The sequence below is a fragment of the Peromyscus californicus genome, unplaced genomic scaffold, assembly GCF_007827085.1.
Source record: "Peromyscus californicus insignis strain IS unplaced genomic scaffold, ASM782708v3 Scaffold_16__1_contigs__length_79575227, whole genome shotgun sequence".
Classification (NCBI taxonomy): Eukaryota; Metazoa; Chordata; class Mammalia; order Rodentia; family Cricetidae; genus Peromyscus; species Peromyscus californicus.
Genome location: NW_026294458.1, coordinates 63,084,121 through 63,099,679, shown reverse-complemented (window position 1 = coordinate 63,099,679; position 15,559 = coordinate 63,084,121). Strand labels below are relative to the sequence as shown.

Genomic DNA, 15,559 nt, shown 5'->3' with positions numbered 1-15,559 from the left:
CTATCAACAGGGATGACTTATGAACTACTTACAAAACTGTCTATGTAATAATGAAATTATTTAAATAGAGAAGTTTGATTCTATTTCTTTTTTAAGAAAAGGGGGAGTATTAATATTCCTTGGTATATTTAATTTAAAAAAATATTTTTGTGTTACTTGTGTGAATTAATGTTGTGTTTTGTATAGTTCTAAACTGTAGTTTGAGAATAGGCTTGTAGGTTGAGAGTAGGCCTGTAGAAATTATTATGTTAACCTATTGATAGTGATGCACCATGGTTGGGTGAAGTTAAGAAATTATTTCAGTTTAAGCTGTATACATTAGAAGTTTATCCTATGTTTTGTTAGCAAGAAATATTGAGATGTAAGATTAAGAAAATTGTAACTATGCATAACAATATTTATATTAAAATTACGTTAATCTATTTGTCTTTAAGTTTGATGCGGTTGCATCAAGAATTTTTTCTTTTAAAATATAAAGAAGAGGCACCTGTTGCAGCCTAGTGGCTGTATTCAGCAGGACTGCATAAGAGGTTGATTGAACCTGGGGACTGTAACTGGCAAGGGGGAGATCTTTTGCTCCAATCCTTGGCATTGTTATAAACAGACGTTTGGAATGAAGTTCTGGGCCAGTGGATAAGGACTCAGGCCCACCTGAGTTTATCCTGTGTGTTCTCTCTCTCCCTTCTCTACTCCTAACTAAGTCTCTTACCCCTCAATCCTCAAGAGTTCCTGGGGTAAATAAGTGTGGGGGCAGGTCCTCTACTGTTTTTCCAGTTTGTTTGTTGGTTTGTTTTCAGAATGGTTTCATTCTAAATCCCACGCAGATCTGAAATTCGCTAGTAGCTGAGGCTGTCCTGATTCTACCTCTGAAGTGTTGAGAACATGAATAAGCCACTATGCCTAGTTCTGTGTTTTAATATTTAGTTCTAAAATGGATTTTTTGTTTGTTTGTTTGTTTTGGTTTTGGTTTTTTTTTTTATGAAAGATATTTGGCAAGAAAACAGTGCCTTGTAAAATGCTCTAAACAGGATTTTAAAACCTGTAGTAATTATCTTGGTTCCATTGCCTTTTTGTTTAGGTGAAAAGGACGTGACCTCAGTTTTATACAATGAAATCAAAAATTAAGTTAACCTTCAGGAATTCCATGGGTGAAAGGTGGGGTTAATTCTGTAATTCTACTGTGCTGAAATTCTTAAATGTCCATAATTCAAAGATATTTGATGATGGTAATAAATATAATTTTCAATTCCAGTAAGTATTTAAAGAGAGACTATGCTAACAACACAGATTGTACATTATTTTCTACCCTGTGCTAAAAGAGAGAAGAAATGAGTTAGTGGTAATGAGAGACTATTAACTAAGAGAACAATTTTGAGGTCTACTGAAGATGATTATTCTGAACAAGTAAAGTATAAAAAAGCTGTGTCATTCATTTTCTAGTCAGCTGTCCAACTAAGAAATGTTCATAGGCTTAACAGCTCAATTGCACAAATTTAACTTTTGCGAGTTCTCTGAAATGAGTCAGAAACTGATTATCCTTACACGTGGCTTTTAATAAATGAGCCTAGTTTAATTAAATTACAAATATATGTGCAAAATATTTTCTTATTCCCCAGTCATATGAGAAAGATTTTAGTACTTTCTATAAGAAACCTGGTGTTTATAGAATCAATATAAAAAGAAGCAGGAGAGCCACAACAAGTACTATGATTGCAGTACAGGTGTTTTTCTTTTTAATATTAATACTCTATAAAAAGATACTTACTTTGGAGCCATTTTCAAGGGGTTCAATTTATGAACTCAAAAATTGGTTTGATGCTGAATTGAAAACTTAACAGGAAATAAGACATTGAATTCACAGACCCTCCCATTTCAGGAACAAAATAGCCAAGAAACATAAGCTTTATAAATAATTCCATTGTGATGTTATGCTTAACAAATCCAGAAATCACTTAACATGTCACAGACGGAAAGAAATGGAAATGTAAATGAAACAAGGAAAAACAAGCAAGCAAGAAAATAAGGAAAGAAGCAAGCTAGGAAGAATTAACATTAAAGCCAGTGTTCTGACCTCTCATCCAACAATAGTTAGTACAAAAAATTATTGTTATGTTTGCTTTTGATTGACAACATTTCTGGATGTCAGATGTTAGAATAACCTGTTGATGTCCCTGTAAGGATGTTTCTTGAAAGGGTTGGAAAGACCCAAACTGAACATGGACAGCACCATCTTATTGGCTGGGGACCAGGATGAAATAAAATTGGAAAAAGGAAAAAACAAACAAACAAAAACAAACAAAAAAACCCATCCAGTATCAACATTCTGTTGCTTTCTGCTTCTCATTCAACATAAAGGGAATTCTCCATGAGTCTGTAGGCTTTCTGTAATTTTCGTTGTTGTTGAAATCTAACTTTAAGTCATGGTCGTCCAATAAGATACAGGAGGTTATTTCAATTTTTTTGTATCTGTTGAGATTTGCTTTGTGACCAAGCATGTGGTCAACATTAGAGAAGGTTCCATGGGGTGCTGAGAAGGTATATTTTTTGTGTTAGGGTGGAATATTCTGTAGATATTTATTAAGTCCATTTGAGTTATAATGTCTGTTAGTTCCCTTATATTTCTCTGTTAAGTTTCTGTCTAGCAGACCTGTCCATTAGTAAAAGTGGGGTATTGAAGTCTCCCACTATTAGTGTATGGGGTTTGATGTGTGATTTAAGTTTTAGTAATATTTCTTTTACAAATGTGGGTGCCCTTGTATTGGGGGTATAAATATTCAGAATCGAGACTTCATCTTGTTGGATTTTCCCTGTGATAAATATGCAATGTCCTTCCCAATCTCTTTCGATTGATTTTAGTTTGAAGTCTATTTTATTAGATATTAGGATAGCTACACCAGCTTGCTTCTTAAATCCATTTGATTGGAAAGTCTTTTCTCAGCCTTTTCTTCTGAGGTAGTGTCAGTCTCACATGGTCCTGCCTTTGCAATGCTCTGCCCAACTGTATGGGATTAAACCAACACTAACTGAACATTCTGGAACTCCGAATCCAAATAAATCTCTATGTCAAGTTGTTCTTTCTAAAATTTAATGATAGTGTTAGAAAAATACTAAACTAAACTAAACAAGAGCAATATTAAAAAAAACTGCACACACTATAAGATGAAATAACCAAAGTATATGATCGAATTTCCAGTACAAATTTAAATAGTTGTAATATATGCATAATCATTGACATCTCCTCCCAAGTGCTTTATTTAGGAACCTATTCTAGAATTACATATTATTAACCAACTGATAGGTTTATATGCCAATCAAAGAATAATAGTTGCAAACAAAGAATCAGGGGAATCATGAACATGAACGTTGAAGTTAAATATTTGACTTTTAAAAAAAGAGGCAGGTAGCAAGGAAGGCTAACAAGCAAATCACAAAGTGCACCTGTGTGTCTTGATAATCATCCTTATCAAAGTGATTTATGAGTTGCATTACATAATCAGAGCTGTTTAACAAATGTTCAACTTTTGTTACACACTACAACAAATAATGAAATAATATGGAAAAAAACTTATTATTTTACATCCCTGTGTTTTTTACCAACATAATTATTTCACTTTTAAAAATTAAATTCAAGAAAAATATTTCAACACATAAACACAGATAATAATAGGATATTATACCAATACAAGATTAATTTTTTAAATAAATACAAAATTTATATAAATATTTCAATATGTCTTATAGAAATTTAAATTAAGTATATTCTGACATAATCAATAACTGGTAAAAATATGCTTATTATGTGTTGCCACAGGCTTACCTCTAGTATCATCTTTCTTCCTACACTGTAGGTCTTTAAATGAGTGGTATTTTTAGCTGGTAAGACTAATTTCTCTCTTCGCCAATGGATTGATGCCGGTGGATTTGATTTCACATCACAACTAATATTGATTGGATTTCCTTCCCAGGAGTAATACATTGTCTGATTTGAAACAAACTTAGGAGCATCTGTAAAACAATAATATATAAATAGGCACTGTAATATAATCATTTCATTAGTGCACATATTAGTAATTTTTCCTTGCCTAGGTAAAGCATTCATAAGAGGAGACAGAGAGGTAGCACACTGGATAACAGCAATGGCCAACCTTCCTGAGGACCCGAAAAGGATTCTCAGCACCCACTAGGTGGCTCATACCCTCTTGCCATTTCAGTTTCAGGAAATCCACCTTGGCCTCCGCAGGCAATGCATGTATGTGATACACAGACATACATTAAGGTAAAACATTGATACACACAAATTAATAAAATATTTTTAAAAGAATTCATAATATTTCTAAATTTGTACCTTTTCTATGATACTAAGGCTCATGAAAATATATGACAACTGAATGTTTACAAAGACTTAATAGTTCAAATAAGAAAAAGAGGTGAATTATTGAAACCAGAAAAATATGTAGAACTAAATTTAATCTTAATATCTTGACAAAAATTAATGAGTTAAAATTAAGTAATAAACATTCAGCCAGTATTTATGGAAGTCTCAATATGATGTGGAATTTCAAATGGGAATTTAGAATATTATTTTAAAAAATCAATGATTTATTTATCAGTATTTAATTTTGTTCTAGTTATAGTTTTTCAACAAATATTGCACAGCAAGTGAAAAGTCTTAGTTACAGGAAAAGGTCCACATTGTTCATGCTTTCTTCTCCTAGTCCTACCTTGACTCTTATGACACCACTATAGTACTAGTTACTGCGAAACATAGATTGACTGATAGAAAATGCTTTCATATTTATAAATGAGACTATGTAATAATTCTTTCTGTGCCTGGATTATTACACTATCTATCTATCTATCTATCTATCTATCTATCTATCTATCTATCTATCTATCTCTATACCTATCTATCTATCCATCTATCATATATATATATACATATACGTATATATATATACGTATATGTATATATATATTTGCTGAAATGAAAGGAAGTTATCTGATTATGTATTTACCAGACCTCATTTGTAAGTTAATTGAACAGATTGGTTGCCTCTATCTCCTGGCCCTGTGAATTTTGTTGGTATAAAGTGGGACAGAATTTGGGAGAAGTCTATTTTACATACTAGTTTCACTTTCTTTAGTATACATACAATAGTGAATTGCTATATCATATCTTTCTCCAGTATTAATGTGCGTATATGTGTAACCTCCTTATTGTTGTCCATGTTATTCCCTTTTCTTCACATCTTTCATATCAAACTGAGAATTATGTGAAAATTTGACATGTACTCACACTGAGGTGACATGATTACTTTTTGAGGATTAGATTTACACTTTCCTAAGGTTTAGTTATGATGAGCAGGTGCCTTCTTAAAAAATATTGATTTAAGTCCACTGCTTATTTTAAAATCAGGTTACTTTAGTATTTTCTGTTAGTTTTGTCTGTTCATTATGAATTATATATTTTTTCTTCAAATTTGTAGTTTGATCTTCACCCTGTTGTTTCTTTCACTGTGTGGCACTTTTTAATTACTTGTGATTTTACTTGTTTATCTTCCCATTTATTTTCTACATTGCATTTAGGATCTCATCTAAGATAAGTCAGTTCCCATTTCATAGTCCCAAAGCAAAGCATTCTCTGTTCCTCATAACTTATCAGCTTTATTTCTTACATTTATGTCTTTAATCATTTTAAAACTAATTATTAAATTTGCGCTTTGACAGTTTCACACAAGTGTATAATTCATCCTGCATACTCTCATCTCCACATCCTTCCATCTCCTGACTACTCCATTCTACTCTCATTTTCAGGACAGTTGTGCTTCTCACATTCATGACTATTCATTTTGCTTTGAGACCCATAGAGTTTAATGAGGATTATTTGTGAAATAAAGAGTGGAAGCAATCTGTTGGAACCTGATGAGCTCAGTAGTGAATAAAAACCTGAAGACAATGATTGTCTCTCACTGAAAACCTAACAACAGCCAATACTCTAGAGGAAAGAGGCAGGGCTCATTGAGGACCTCATCCATTCATGACTGATTGTTGACTGCTAGCTTTGTGCAGACCAACAACAGATATTCAGCATTATTGTGTGCATGATTGTGGAAATCTTTTCAAATCTAGATATTTTCATTTTGTCACAAGAGGGATATAGCAATTTCACATAATTGTTCTGCATGTGTATATTGCTTTCCAATACAATTTACTGTAAACATTGTCATTTTTTCTAGTAAATGATATTTTTAGCATCTTTATTAGAATCAAATTGCTGATGTTTAGTCTGCTGTTTAGGGTCTCTATTCTAATACACACACAAACATACACACACACAAACATATATATATATATATATATATATATATATATATATATATATGTTTTATATTACAATTAGGCTGTATTTTTTTTTTTTTTTTTGGTTTTTCGAGACAGGGTTTCTCTGTGTAGCTTTGCGCCTTTCCTGGGACTCACTTGGTAGCCCAGGCTGGCCTCGAACTCACAGAGATCCGCCTGGCTCTGCCTCCCGAGTGCTGGGATTAAAGGCGTGCGCCACCACCGCCCGGCAACAATTAGGCTGTATTAATAGAGTACTGTAATATATTATGAACTGATCAGAATTGAGAAGATCAACAAAACAGCTGACATATCCTGGTGAGGAAAAGTAAAAGAGGAACTCACAATTAGTGGTAGTGTGACTGTAAACAGATTCAGCCAATCTTGATAGCAGTGTGGAAAAGTCCTCAAAAGCTACATACAAATCTACCATAAGACACAGATGCATCACTCCTAGGCATATTCGCAAAGATATCAACACCCTACACAATAGATTCTGAGCCATGCTCCTTGCTAATCTATTGACAATATCTAGGAAATAAAAACAACTTAAGTGTCCTTCAGCTGATAAATGAGTAATAGGAATGGGGAACACTCCACATCTTTCACGTGAGTCTAGAACCTGGAGAAAACACAGAACTCAGGAAAGGGAGGAGAGGGAGAGTGTGGCGGAGGGAGCACTGGAGAAGGAAACAGCAGAGCATAAGTGATATAAAGGGGGAAATGGGAAGATGGATGTGGAGGATTAACTGGGGAGGGAAAGGAGGTCAATACAGCTAGACAAGGAGAGAGGAGGAAAATGACACTAATGACATCTGAAAAGACACATAATAAATCACATTTTAATTTTATTAAATCATATATAGTACATATATATGTACTGTGTGTGTACTTGATGGCATTTGCATGTGCATACACAGTTTAAATGAAGCATCCCACTTGAATTGATTGTGCTCACTGCCAAGAGCCATAGACCATCTAATATTTTCTATTAGGCGTAAGAAACCCACATTCAGGGTATTTGATCACAGAGAACAATAAATTATCACAACGATAAGCTATTGCTCTAGTCCCTTGCTCCCTCCCAGATATTAAAAGTAAATCTCTTATGCTGAAGATGCCCTCTTCTTCAGATACAGTACTTGGAAGCTCTGAGTTGGAATCTTCCTTTCCGGGCACTAAGTTTCATAGCCAAACTAGGTACTATGCAAGCATACAAGGGAAAGAAAGCCAATGGCAGTCCTACCCTGTTGTAATGCCAATGAACCACAACAATGACCACCATGGCATGGTAACACTAGGTGCAGCAATGACACTCATACCTTTGTGGTAACCAACAGCTGTCTAAATGGACATAAGGCCTGTACAACTGGAGGGAAATCATGTCTGGTATTGGAAACCTACCCAACCACCCAAGGGTAACATGGTCATAGATTTAGAGGAGAACTTCTTATCACTCCTTTACTAAACCAGTGTAATTTATAACTGTATACTAAAACTTCATCCTTATACCCACAGGTAAATGTTGTAGAATAGAATATTTACTTAAGTAAAGATGTGTTACTTTTGTTTGAGTTGCAGAATATTTATTTAACTATGTAAAGATGTGTTACATTTATTTATGCTGCCAGCGAGGCAGCCACCAGACAGACAGACATGGTGAAAGCAGGAAACTAGGACATACTGGAGAAAGAGAAGGTACAAAGCCCCATGATAAAACATAGGTGAAGAGAAACAGATTAATATGTTATAAGAGCTAGTAGGACAACCCTAAACTAAGGCTAAGCATTCATAACTAATGATAAGTTCCCACGTCTTGATTTCAGGACCAGGGGTCCAAGAAAGTCTGTTATAAAATGTAGCACTCTGTATAGTTTGCAACAGATGTAGACCATTATAGAAAACCAGAACCAGTCAAACTGACAGATTGTATCCTTGTACTGAAAAAGACAACCTACTTTTTCAATGTGTATATATACCACAATTTTATATGCATGCATCCATTGAGAGAAACCTAGGTTGAGACTATATTTTGACTATTATATATAACTGATGTATAAAGTACAATCATTCCAAAAGTATAATAGAATATTCCTTTCTTCGGATCCATTTTAGCATTTACCTATTATCTTCTTTATAATAACCAAAATAATTTGAGGTGATATCTCATTGTAATTTTCATTTACATTTCTAAATCACAAGAGATATTAAAGACATTTTTCCTATAAAAAGCTTTATTGTTTTTTCCTGTTGGATGTTCTGTATGGCAAATGTGTTGCTGATTAGTCAATAAATAAAACACTGATTGGCCATTGGCTAGGCAGGAAGTGTAGGCGGGACAAGGAGGAGAATAAAGCTGGGAAGTGGAAGGCTGAGTCAGAGAGACACTGCCAGCCGCCACGATGACAAATAGCATGTGAAGATGCCGGTAAGCCACGAGCCATGTGGCAAGGTATAGATTAATGGAAATGGATTAATTTAAGCTGTAAGAACAGTTAGCAAGAAGCCTGCCACGGCCATACAGTTTGTAAGCAATATAAGTCTCTGTGTTTACTTGGTCGGGTCTGAGCGTCTGTGGGACTGGCAGGTGAGAGAGATTTGTCCTGACTGTGGGCCAGGCAGGAAAACTCTACCTACAGTTTTTATTTATGACTTTTAAATTACAACCTTTTAAAAAAATTCTTCTATTATCCATTAAATCTCGACCTCAATTTCCCCTCCCTCCATTCCTCCTCCATTCTAAAAAGAAAAGAAAAAAAGAAAAGAGCAGGCTTCCTCAGAATATCCCCTGAACATGGCGTAACAAGTTACAATAAGACTAGGCACACACCCTCATATGATATTGAAAACCTTTAAGAATGTCTTTTGACTGTGTATGTGTATTCTTTCGTGTCTACTTAGGGCATTTATTACTTTTAATCAGGATGTCTTCTTGCAATTGAGTTGTTGACAGGTTCTGCTATAAGATTTGTGATGATAACCCAGAGGAAACTCTCAGCAGCACTGAGTGTGACAGATTCAAAGGGGTACAAAAACATGCTTGTTTATGACATGAAATCACCAGATTTGAACAATAATTACTATTAGAAATGTACAGTGACAGTTATAAAGAATGATTTATTGCTTCCTTGGATGCAAATTATGAATATTTAAATATTGGGCGTAAATACATAACATTTTAATGTTTGCTTTCATCTCTTAAGGTTTCATAACTTGAAAACAAGTAACATTCATGAATGCCTTGGCAGAAAATTGCATTTTTAAGTGGAACATTGACTCTGCCTCTTTTGGGGATTCTATTATGTTTTACTTAAATATATCAATCTCCTCCCTTCTCTCTATTACCTCCAATCCCTTCCAACCAAAGCCCCTTGAGTCCTCTTGAATTGGAAGTTTCTTTATTAATTTTACCTATATAAATACATATACAAACGTATCACTAAAACTTGCTAAGTTCATTTAGTGTTATTTGTATGTATGATTTGAGGGCAAGCTACTTGGTATTGGATAAACACATATGGGGCTCATTCCTAGGAGACACTACTTAAGAAGCTCTCAGATTTGTTTAGTTGTCTTTGTTTGTTTGTCTAGAGGTAGAGTTCCATGAGATTACTGCATCCTTCCTTCCTTGTTAGCAAATTTCTACTTGGAATTCTTGGTCAGACCTTATTTTGGCGCCATATTGTTGAGGATTTATGGGCGATGCTTCTCTGTCATTTATGAGACACATTTCACAGATTTCTTGCTCCTCTGGCTCTGAAAGTTTCTGCTACCTCTTCAATGATGTTTCCTGAGATTTATATGCAGTTTTTCATTTGTTTTGTTTTGTTTTATTTTATTATTTTTGGTAGATGCATCAAGTGGGGCTCAGAGTGGTGCAACTACTGGGTACTTCATCTTGATGCTATTCAAAACGAGGCTGAGCAATCCATGGTGACAAAGCAAGTGAGCAACATTCCCCGACAGCCTCGCTTTCGGTTTGCCATCAGGTTTCTGTGCTGATTCTTGCTTTGTGTTCCCTTCACAATGGACAGGAAACACTTAGACAAATAAACCCTCTCCTCTCCAAGTTGTTTTTGGTCAGGGTGTTTGACTACAGCGATTAAAAACTCTACAACAATATTTCAGAATAATTTACTGTATAATTCTAAATTCCTAAGAAGTTAATTCAGTTGTTTCCAAGAAAAAAAGTTTAAACATATTTTATGTTAATAACTTGATTTGCTTTTTTTCAACCTCATTCAAATTAAGATATCACATTATCACTTATTAAGATAGACAACAAGCCGGGCGGTGGTGGCACACGCCTTTAATCCCAGCACTCAGGAGGCAGATCCAGGTGGATCTTTGTGAGTTTGAGGCCAGCCTGGTCTACAGAGTGAGATCCAGGAAAGGCACAAAGCTACACAGAGAAACCCTGTCTTGAAAAATCAAAAAAAGAAAAAAATAGACAACGAAAAGAAATTTAGAATATCTATTAATTAAAAAAATATTTTTAATTACATTAATATGATTAAACAATTTCCAAATTCTATAAAATGTGTGAGTTCTATAGTTAATAATATATGAGAATGAGATAGACTTTTAAAATACATATGGATATGGGTTTTTTTGTTTTTGTTTTTTTTTTTGGTTTTTCGAGACAGGGTTTCTCTGTGTAGCTTTGTGCCTTTCCTGGGACTCACTTGGTAGCCCAGGCTGGCCTCGAACTCACAGAGATCCACCTGGCTCTGCCTCCCGAGTGCTGGGATTAAAGGCGTGCGCCACCACCACCCGGCGGATATGGGTTTTTTTAATGAATGACAAAGCATTTGAAAATACAAAAGGCAATCATTGGTTTGCAAGGTTTAATAAACTTGGGTTTATGCTAATTATGTCAAGCTTATAAAATTATTTTTCTAAACACACTTGTAACAAGAAATAATAGAGTAGTCCATACTGGGAATAATGTTAATTACCTTAAGGCTCCTAAATCAGTGAAGAATATACTAATTGGTTATCTAATCCCAAATGGTCAACCCTGATAACACACATACACATATACAGAATGAATACAATATACTTATATTGTTAGGAATATATATGTATATGCAAGTAGATATATAACAAAAATTAAGGAAATATAAATTGCCATGAATATGAAAGAAAACAAGGGAGGACATGGTGGAAGTTTGGAGGCAGTAAGAGGTGGGTAAGAGAGTTTTCCTAAATATATCATACTGTCAAAAAATTAAAAAATATTTTAAATCTCAATGGTCAAAAAAGCATGCATTTCTTCATAAGATATACAAATTATTAATTAAAATATCAGAAATAAAAGTATTTCTTTCTTTCTTTCCTTCCTTCCTTTTTCTTTTTCTTTCTGTTCTCAAGGTAGTTGTTAGCTCTCGTCAGACGGGTACTATCTACATAGTTTAGGCTGGCCACCATTAGTTGAAGATTCTCCTATCTAAGCCTTCCAACTACTGGAAGAAGAGGCATGTGTCCACAAAGTCAGGTTTGATGTTTGACATTAAAAAGCTAAAAACTATGATTTTCCAAACTATTGTTAAGATACAATGAACTCTAAGTAGAATTTATTTAAATTAGTTACATAGGTATAGAGAAAAAGCAAAGCTAGATTTTCCTGTGAATGATTTTCATTGAATATTTCATTTAATCATACTAGCATACCAAGAAATTTTCCTATGAGTCAGTATCTAATCTGTCTGTATATGACCCCTTTAAAAAGGTTGTATTCACTAAACATGACCCATTCTCCATGCCTGATCTTACTAGAAATCAGCAAACATTTTCTCCACTCAGACTTGACAATAAGAACTTCATGTTGATAATATCCTCTTCCTTCTTTGCCCCCATCCTGTGGAGAGAGATACCGCTTATCTCATACGGGCTGCTCATTGTCTCATTCTATTTTCTGACTCAATTACTTGCTTGAGGCAAACTTTTTACTTTCTTTTTTCATTTCTGCCTCTTGCTCTGAAATTGTCTAGATGTGATTTTTTTTTTTTTCAGGACGGCTGACCTGCATCTTAATCCTGCCTCCATATCATGCTGGCAACAAAGAATGTCAGAGGAAGTGGGAGCTGAAATACATCCATATTTGACCTGATTTTGATTAAGTCATGAATAGCAACGTAAGGTAATTGACTATACAAATGTCTGATAGTCACTTAATGAGTGAAATTATAAAAATTATTTAGGGGAAAGAGCTTTCTCAGCAGTTAAGAACATCTGCTATTCTTCCAGAAGTTGCTAAGCATCCACATGGGTCATCTCACATTCAGCCGTAACTCCGGTCCCAGGGATCGGAGTTTCTTTTCTAGTTTCTGGAGGCACTCACACTCACAGTATATACATACAAGAACACATACAAAAACATTAAAAATTTTGAAGATAAAAAAAATACATTTAAAGTTCACATTAAGATTGTAATACATTGTCCTAAACAAAATTTGTGACACCAGCCTGATATATGAACTCCTAAGGCACTGGCATACTGCAATAAATTCTTCCTCTTTTATTCTCCTTATTTAGTAATATGGAATTTTCATGTTTGTTACTGTTGAGGTTTGAATGTGAATGCCTCTTGTGGTCTCATATATTTGAACATTTGTTCCCTAATTGGAACTGTTTAGGAAGGATTGGGAGGTGTGGCCTTGTTGGAAGAGGCTTGCCATTAGATAAAGGCCTTAAGATTTCAAGGTCCATACCAGACTCAGTCTTACTTTATCTTCCCAATGCTCGCAAAACAGGAAATCTCTCAGCTACTGCTCCAGTAACTGGTTTTCCTGCCTGTTGCCATACTTCCTGACATGATAGCCATGGACTAACCCTTTGAAAGCAAGTGAACAATTAAATGTTTTCTCTTCTAAGTTGCCTTGATTATAGCATCTCTTCACGGAAATAGAACAGCGACTAATGCAGATGCCTTAACGTTAAGTTTTAAGAATCACAATCAATAGCAATAATTTCTTATTTTTCATACAATAGAAAGTTTTCTTTTTGGTGCTGTTGTTATGAAAGTCTTGCCATCACTCATCACTACTGAATTACAATTCATAAAAAAAAAACCTACCTTTTTTATCTCCCTTGCTAGCTCATAACCCCTGCTTGATGTATCATAGAAATTCCTTAGTGACTTATTTACCTGTATTTGTCTACCAGGAAAAGCTACAATAATTCTTAAAACCTCATGAACTCTACAACTCACAGCCCTTAAATCCCAGATTCTATGTGATTTTACAAAGCTCTCCATAAATACTCTTATGCCCAAGCATTGTTCACCTATCCCTGCTGTGAGTTATTTATACTGTCCTTTCTACATAGCCAGGAAGGACCCAGATGGTCAAGAACCCATCAAGTCTTAGAGCCATTCTAGTTAAGAACTAGCATGTTTATAAGGGCAATCCCATAATTAAAATACTGAATACCTAGTAATTGCCTAGCCTTATCAGTTTGCACATATACACTCTATGATGTCCAGTCAATAGTGAAAACAGCTAAAGACATGTGTCAACATGTCCCTTCCTTCAGCAGCTTGACTTTTATTCCCCTGATTAAAACACAAGTTTCATGAAGTGAGGATAAAATTATTTTCTGTACATCATCAGAGTTTATATTTAATATACAAGGGTTGGTCAGTAAGTAGTTAAAAAATGAATAAATCAAAATTCAAAAACTAAAGATAAGTGTATAATTTAGAAGTAATCCCTTAAGGTAACAGAGTAGTCAAAGTATATTTGTTTCATTGTCTAAACACACAACATTTTGCACTGCAATCTAGAATTACTTTTATAGATATGCATTTTCTTTCCTAGGACTCTTCTTACTTATTTTGTGAGGAAGTTAGCCCCCTAATTAGTGAAGAATTAACTGCATTTCAAAAATTTCCTGAAGCACATTGGCTCTTCTCATCTCTTTGAATTTACTCACTTAATTTACGCACTGAAAAACTATCATGGGAGTAAAAGCTAATATATCCTTTGGCACATTTTGAGGCTAATTCAATAAATGATTTCATAGATCCAGTTCTACTATATGTTGAGACATATGAAGAATCAGCTATGGCAATTAACTGAATTCAGTTCAGGTACCATGGGAATCCCTCTGGCTGGCTGGAATTCTAAATTAGATGTGCACTTAATGCCAATTAACCATGACACTGGATACATATTTCCATACTGAATTTAAACTGCATCTTATGCATAAATCTCAGAATATTTTATGAAACACAAGTCAAGACCTAAAAATTACTTGGAATAAATAATACCTATATATGGCATTTTTTAGCAGACTATGGATTTCTCTCTAATTCGATTTTTGTTAATGACATAATTGTTACTGGTCACAGAGTAGGCTGATTATAAGTAAGGTAGGTCACTCTAATTTTGATAAAATCTTTCTCCTGTATGAGTAGCATTCTCTATGATAGTTAAAACATCAATAAAAATACATGTTCCCAAAGTTGTTGTTTTCCATAATATGTAACTGAAGTTTTAATTAAATTTACCATAAATAGGTATAATATTTTTTTAAAAAAATTTAAGACTAGTTACAATTTTACACATAAAAGGCATAAATGGGTATCTTATATAAAGTGTTATTTATCAAAGGAGGTATAATTATTCAAATGGAAGTGTAATGTGAATGAATAAGAATTATCATTGACTTGGGGATGTGAACATGTGGCCTTTACTTGCTGTACTGTTTGGGGAGGTGGTTAAGCCTTGAAGTAGGAAGCATGTCACTGGTGATGGGTTTGGGGATTTATAGCTCTTTTCCACCTCCTGCTTGGTTTCTCTGCTCTGTGCTTGTGGATAAAGATGTGATTCACAGCCTCCTGATCCTGCCACCATGCCTGCAGCTTCCTGCTAAGCCTCCACACCAGGATGGGCAACTTTTCTCCAGTACCATAAGTTCCAAATGAACTCTTTTTTTTTTTTATCCCAAAAAACTCTACATCATGATATTTTATCACAGAAACAGCAAAGTCAATAATATAGAAGGTGGTACCAGATTGTGTGGTGTTGATGTGAATAACCAACCAGGTTGGGTTTTTTTTTGGAGGCATTTGGAAGATTTTAAACTTTGGACTAGGAAAGCATTTGAATGCTGTAACCAAATTCTAGTAGAGGTTTGAACATGAAAGTACCGAGAGAAATGCAGTTCACAGAGGCCCAGACTGGGTGGCTTAAAATGGAAACAATATTAACATCAG

The 15,559-nt window shown here is 34.5% G+C and overlaps 1 protein-coding gene across 2 annotated transcripts in view; it reads right to left on the bottom strand.

The window, feature by feature from the left end:
* The window catches only part of Ncam2 (neural cell adhesion molecule 2), a 431,206-nt gene that overhangs the window by 88,103 nt on the left and 327,544 nt on the right, over positions 1-15,559 (bottom strand). For both annotated transcript variants that reach the window (XM_052741042.1, XM_052741043.1), the window contains exon 10: positions 3,818-4,005. In XM_052741042.1, coding sequence (XP_052597002.1) covers positions 3,818-4,005 — 188 coding nt within the window. The remainder of the gene's footprint in view (positions 1-3,817; positions 4,006-15,559) is intronic.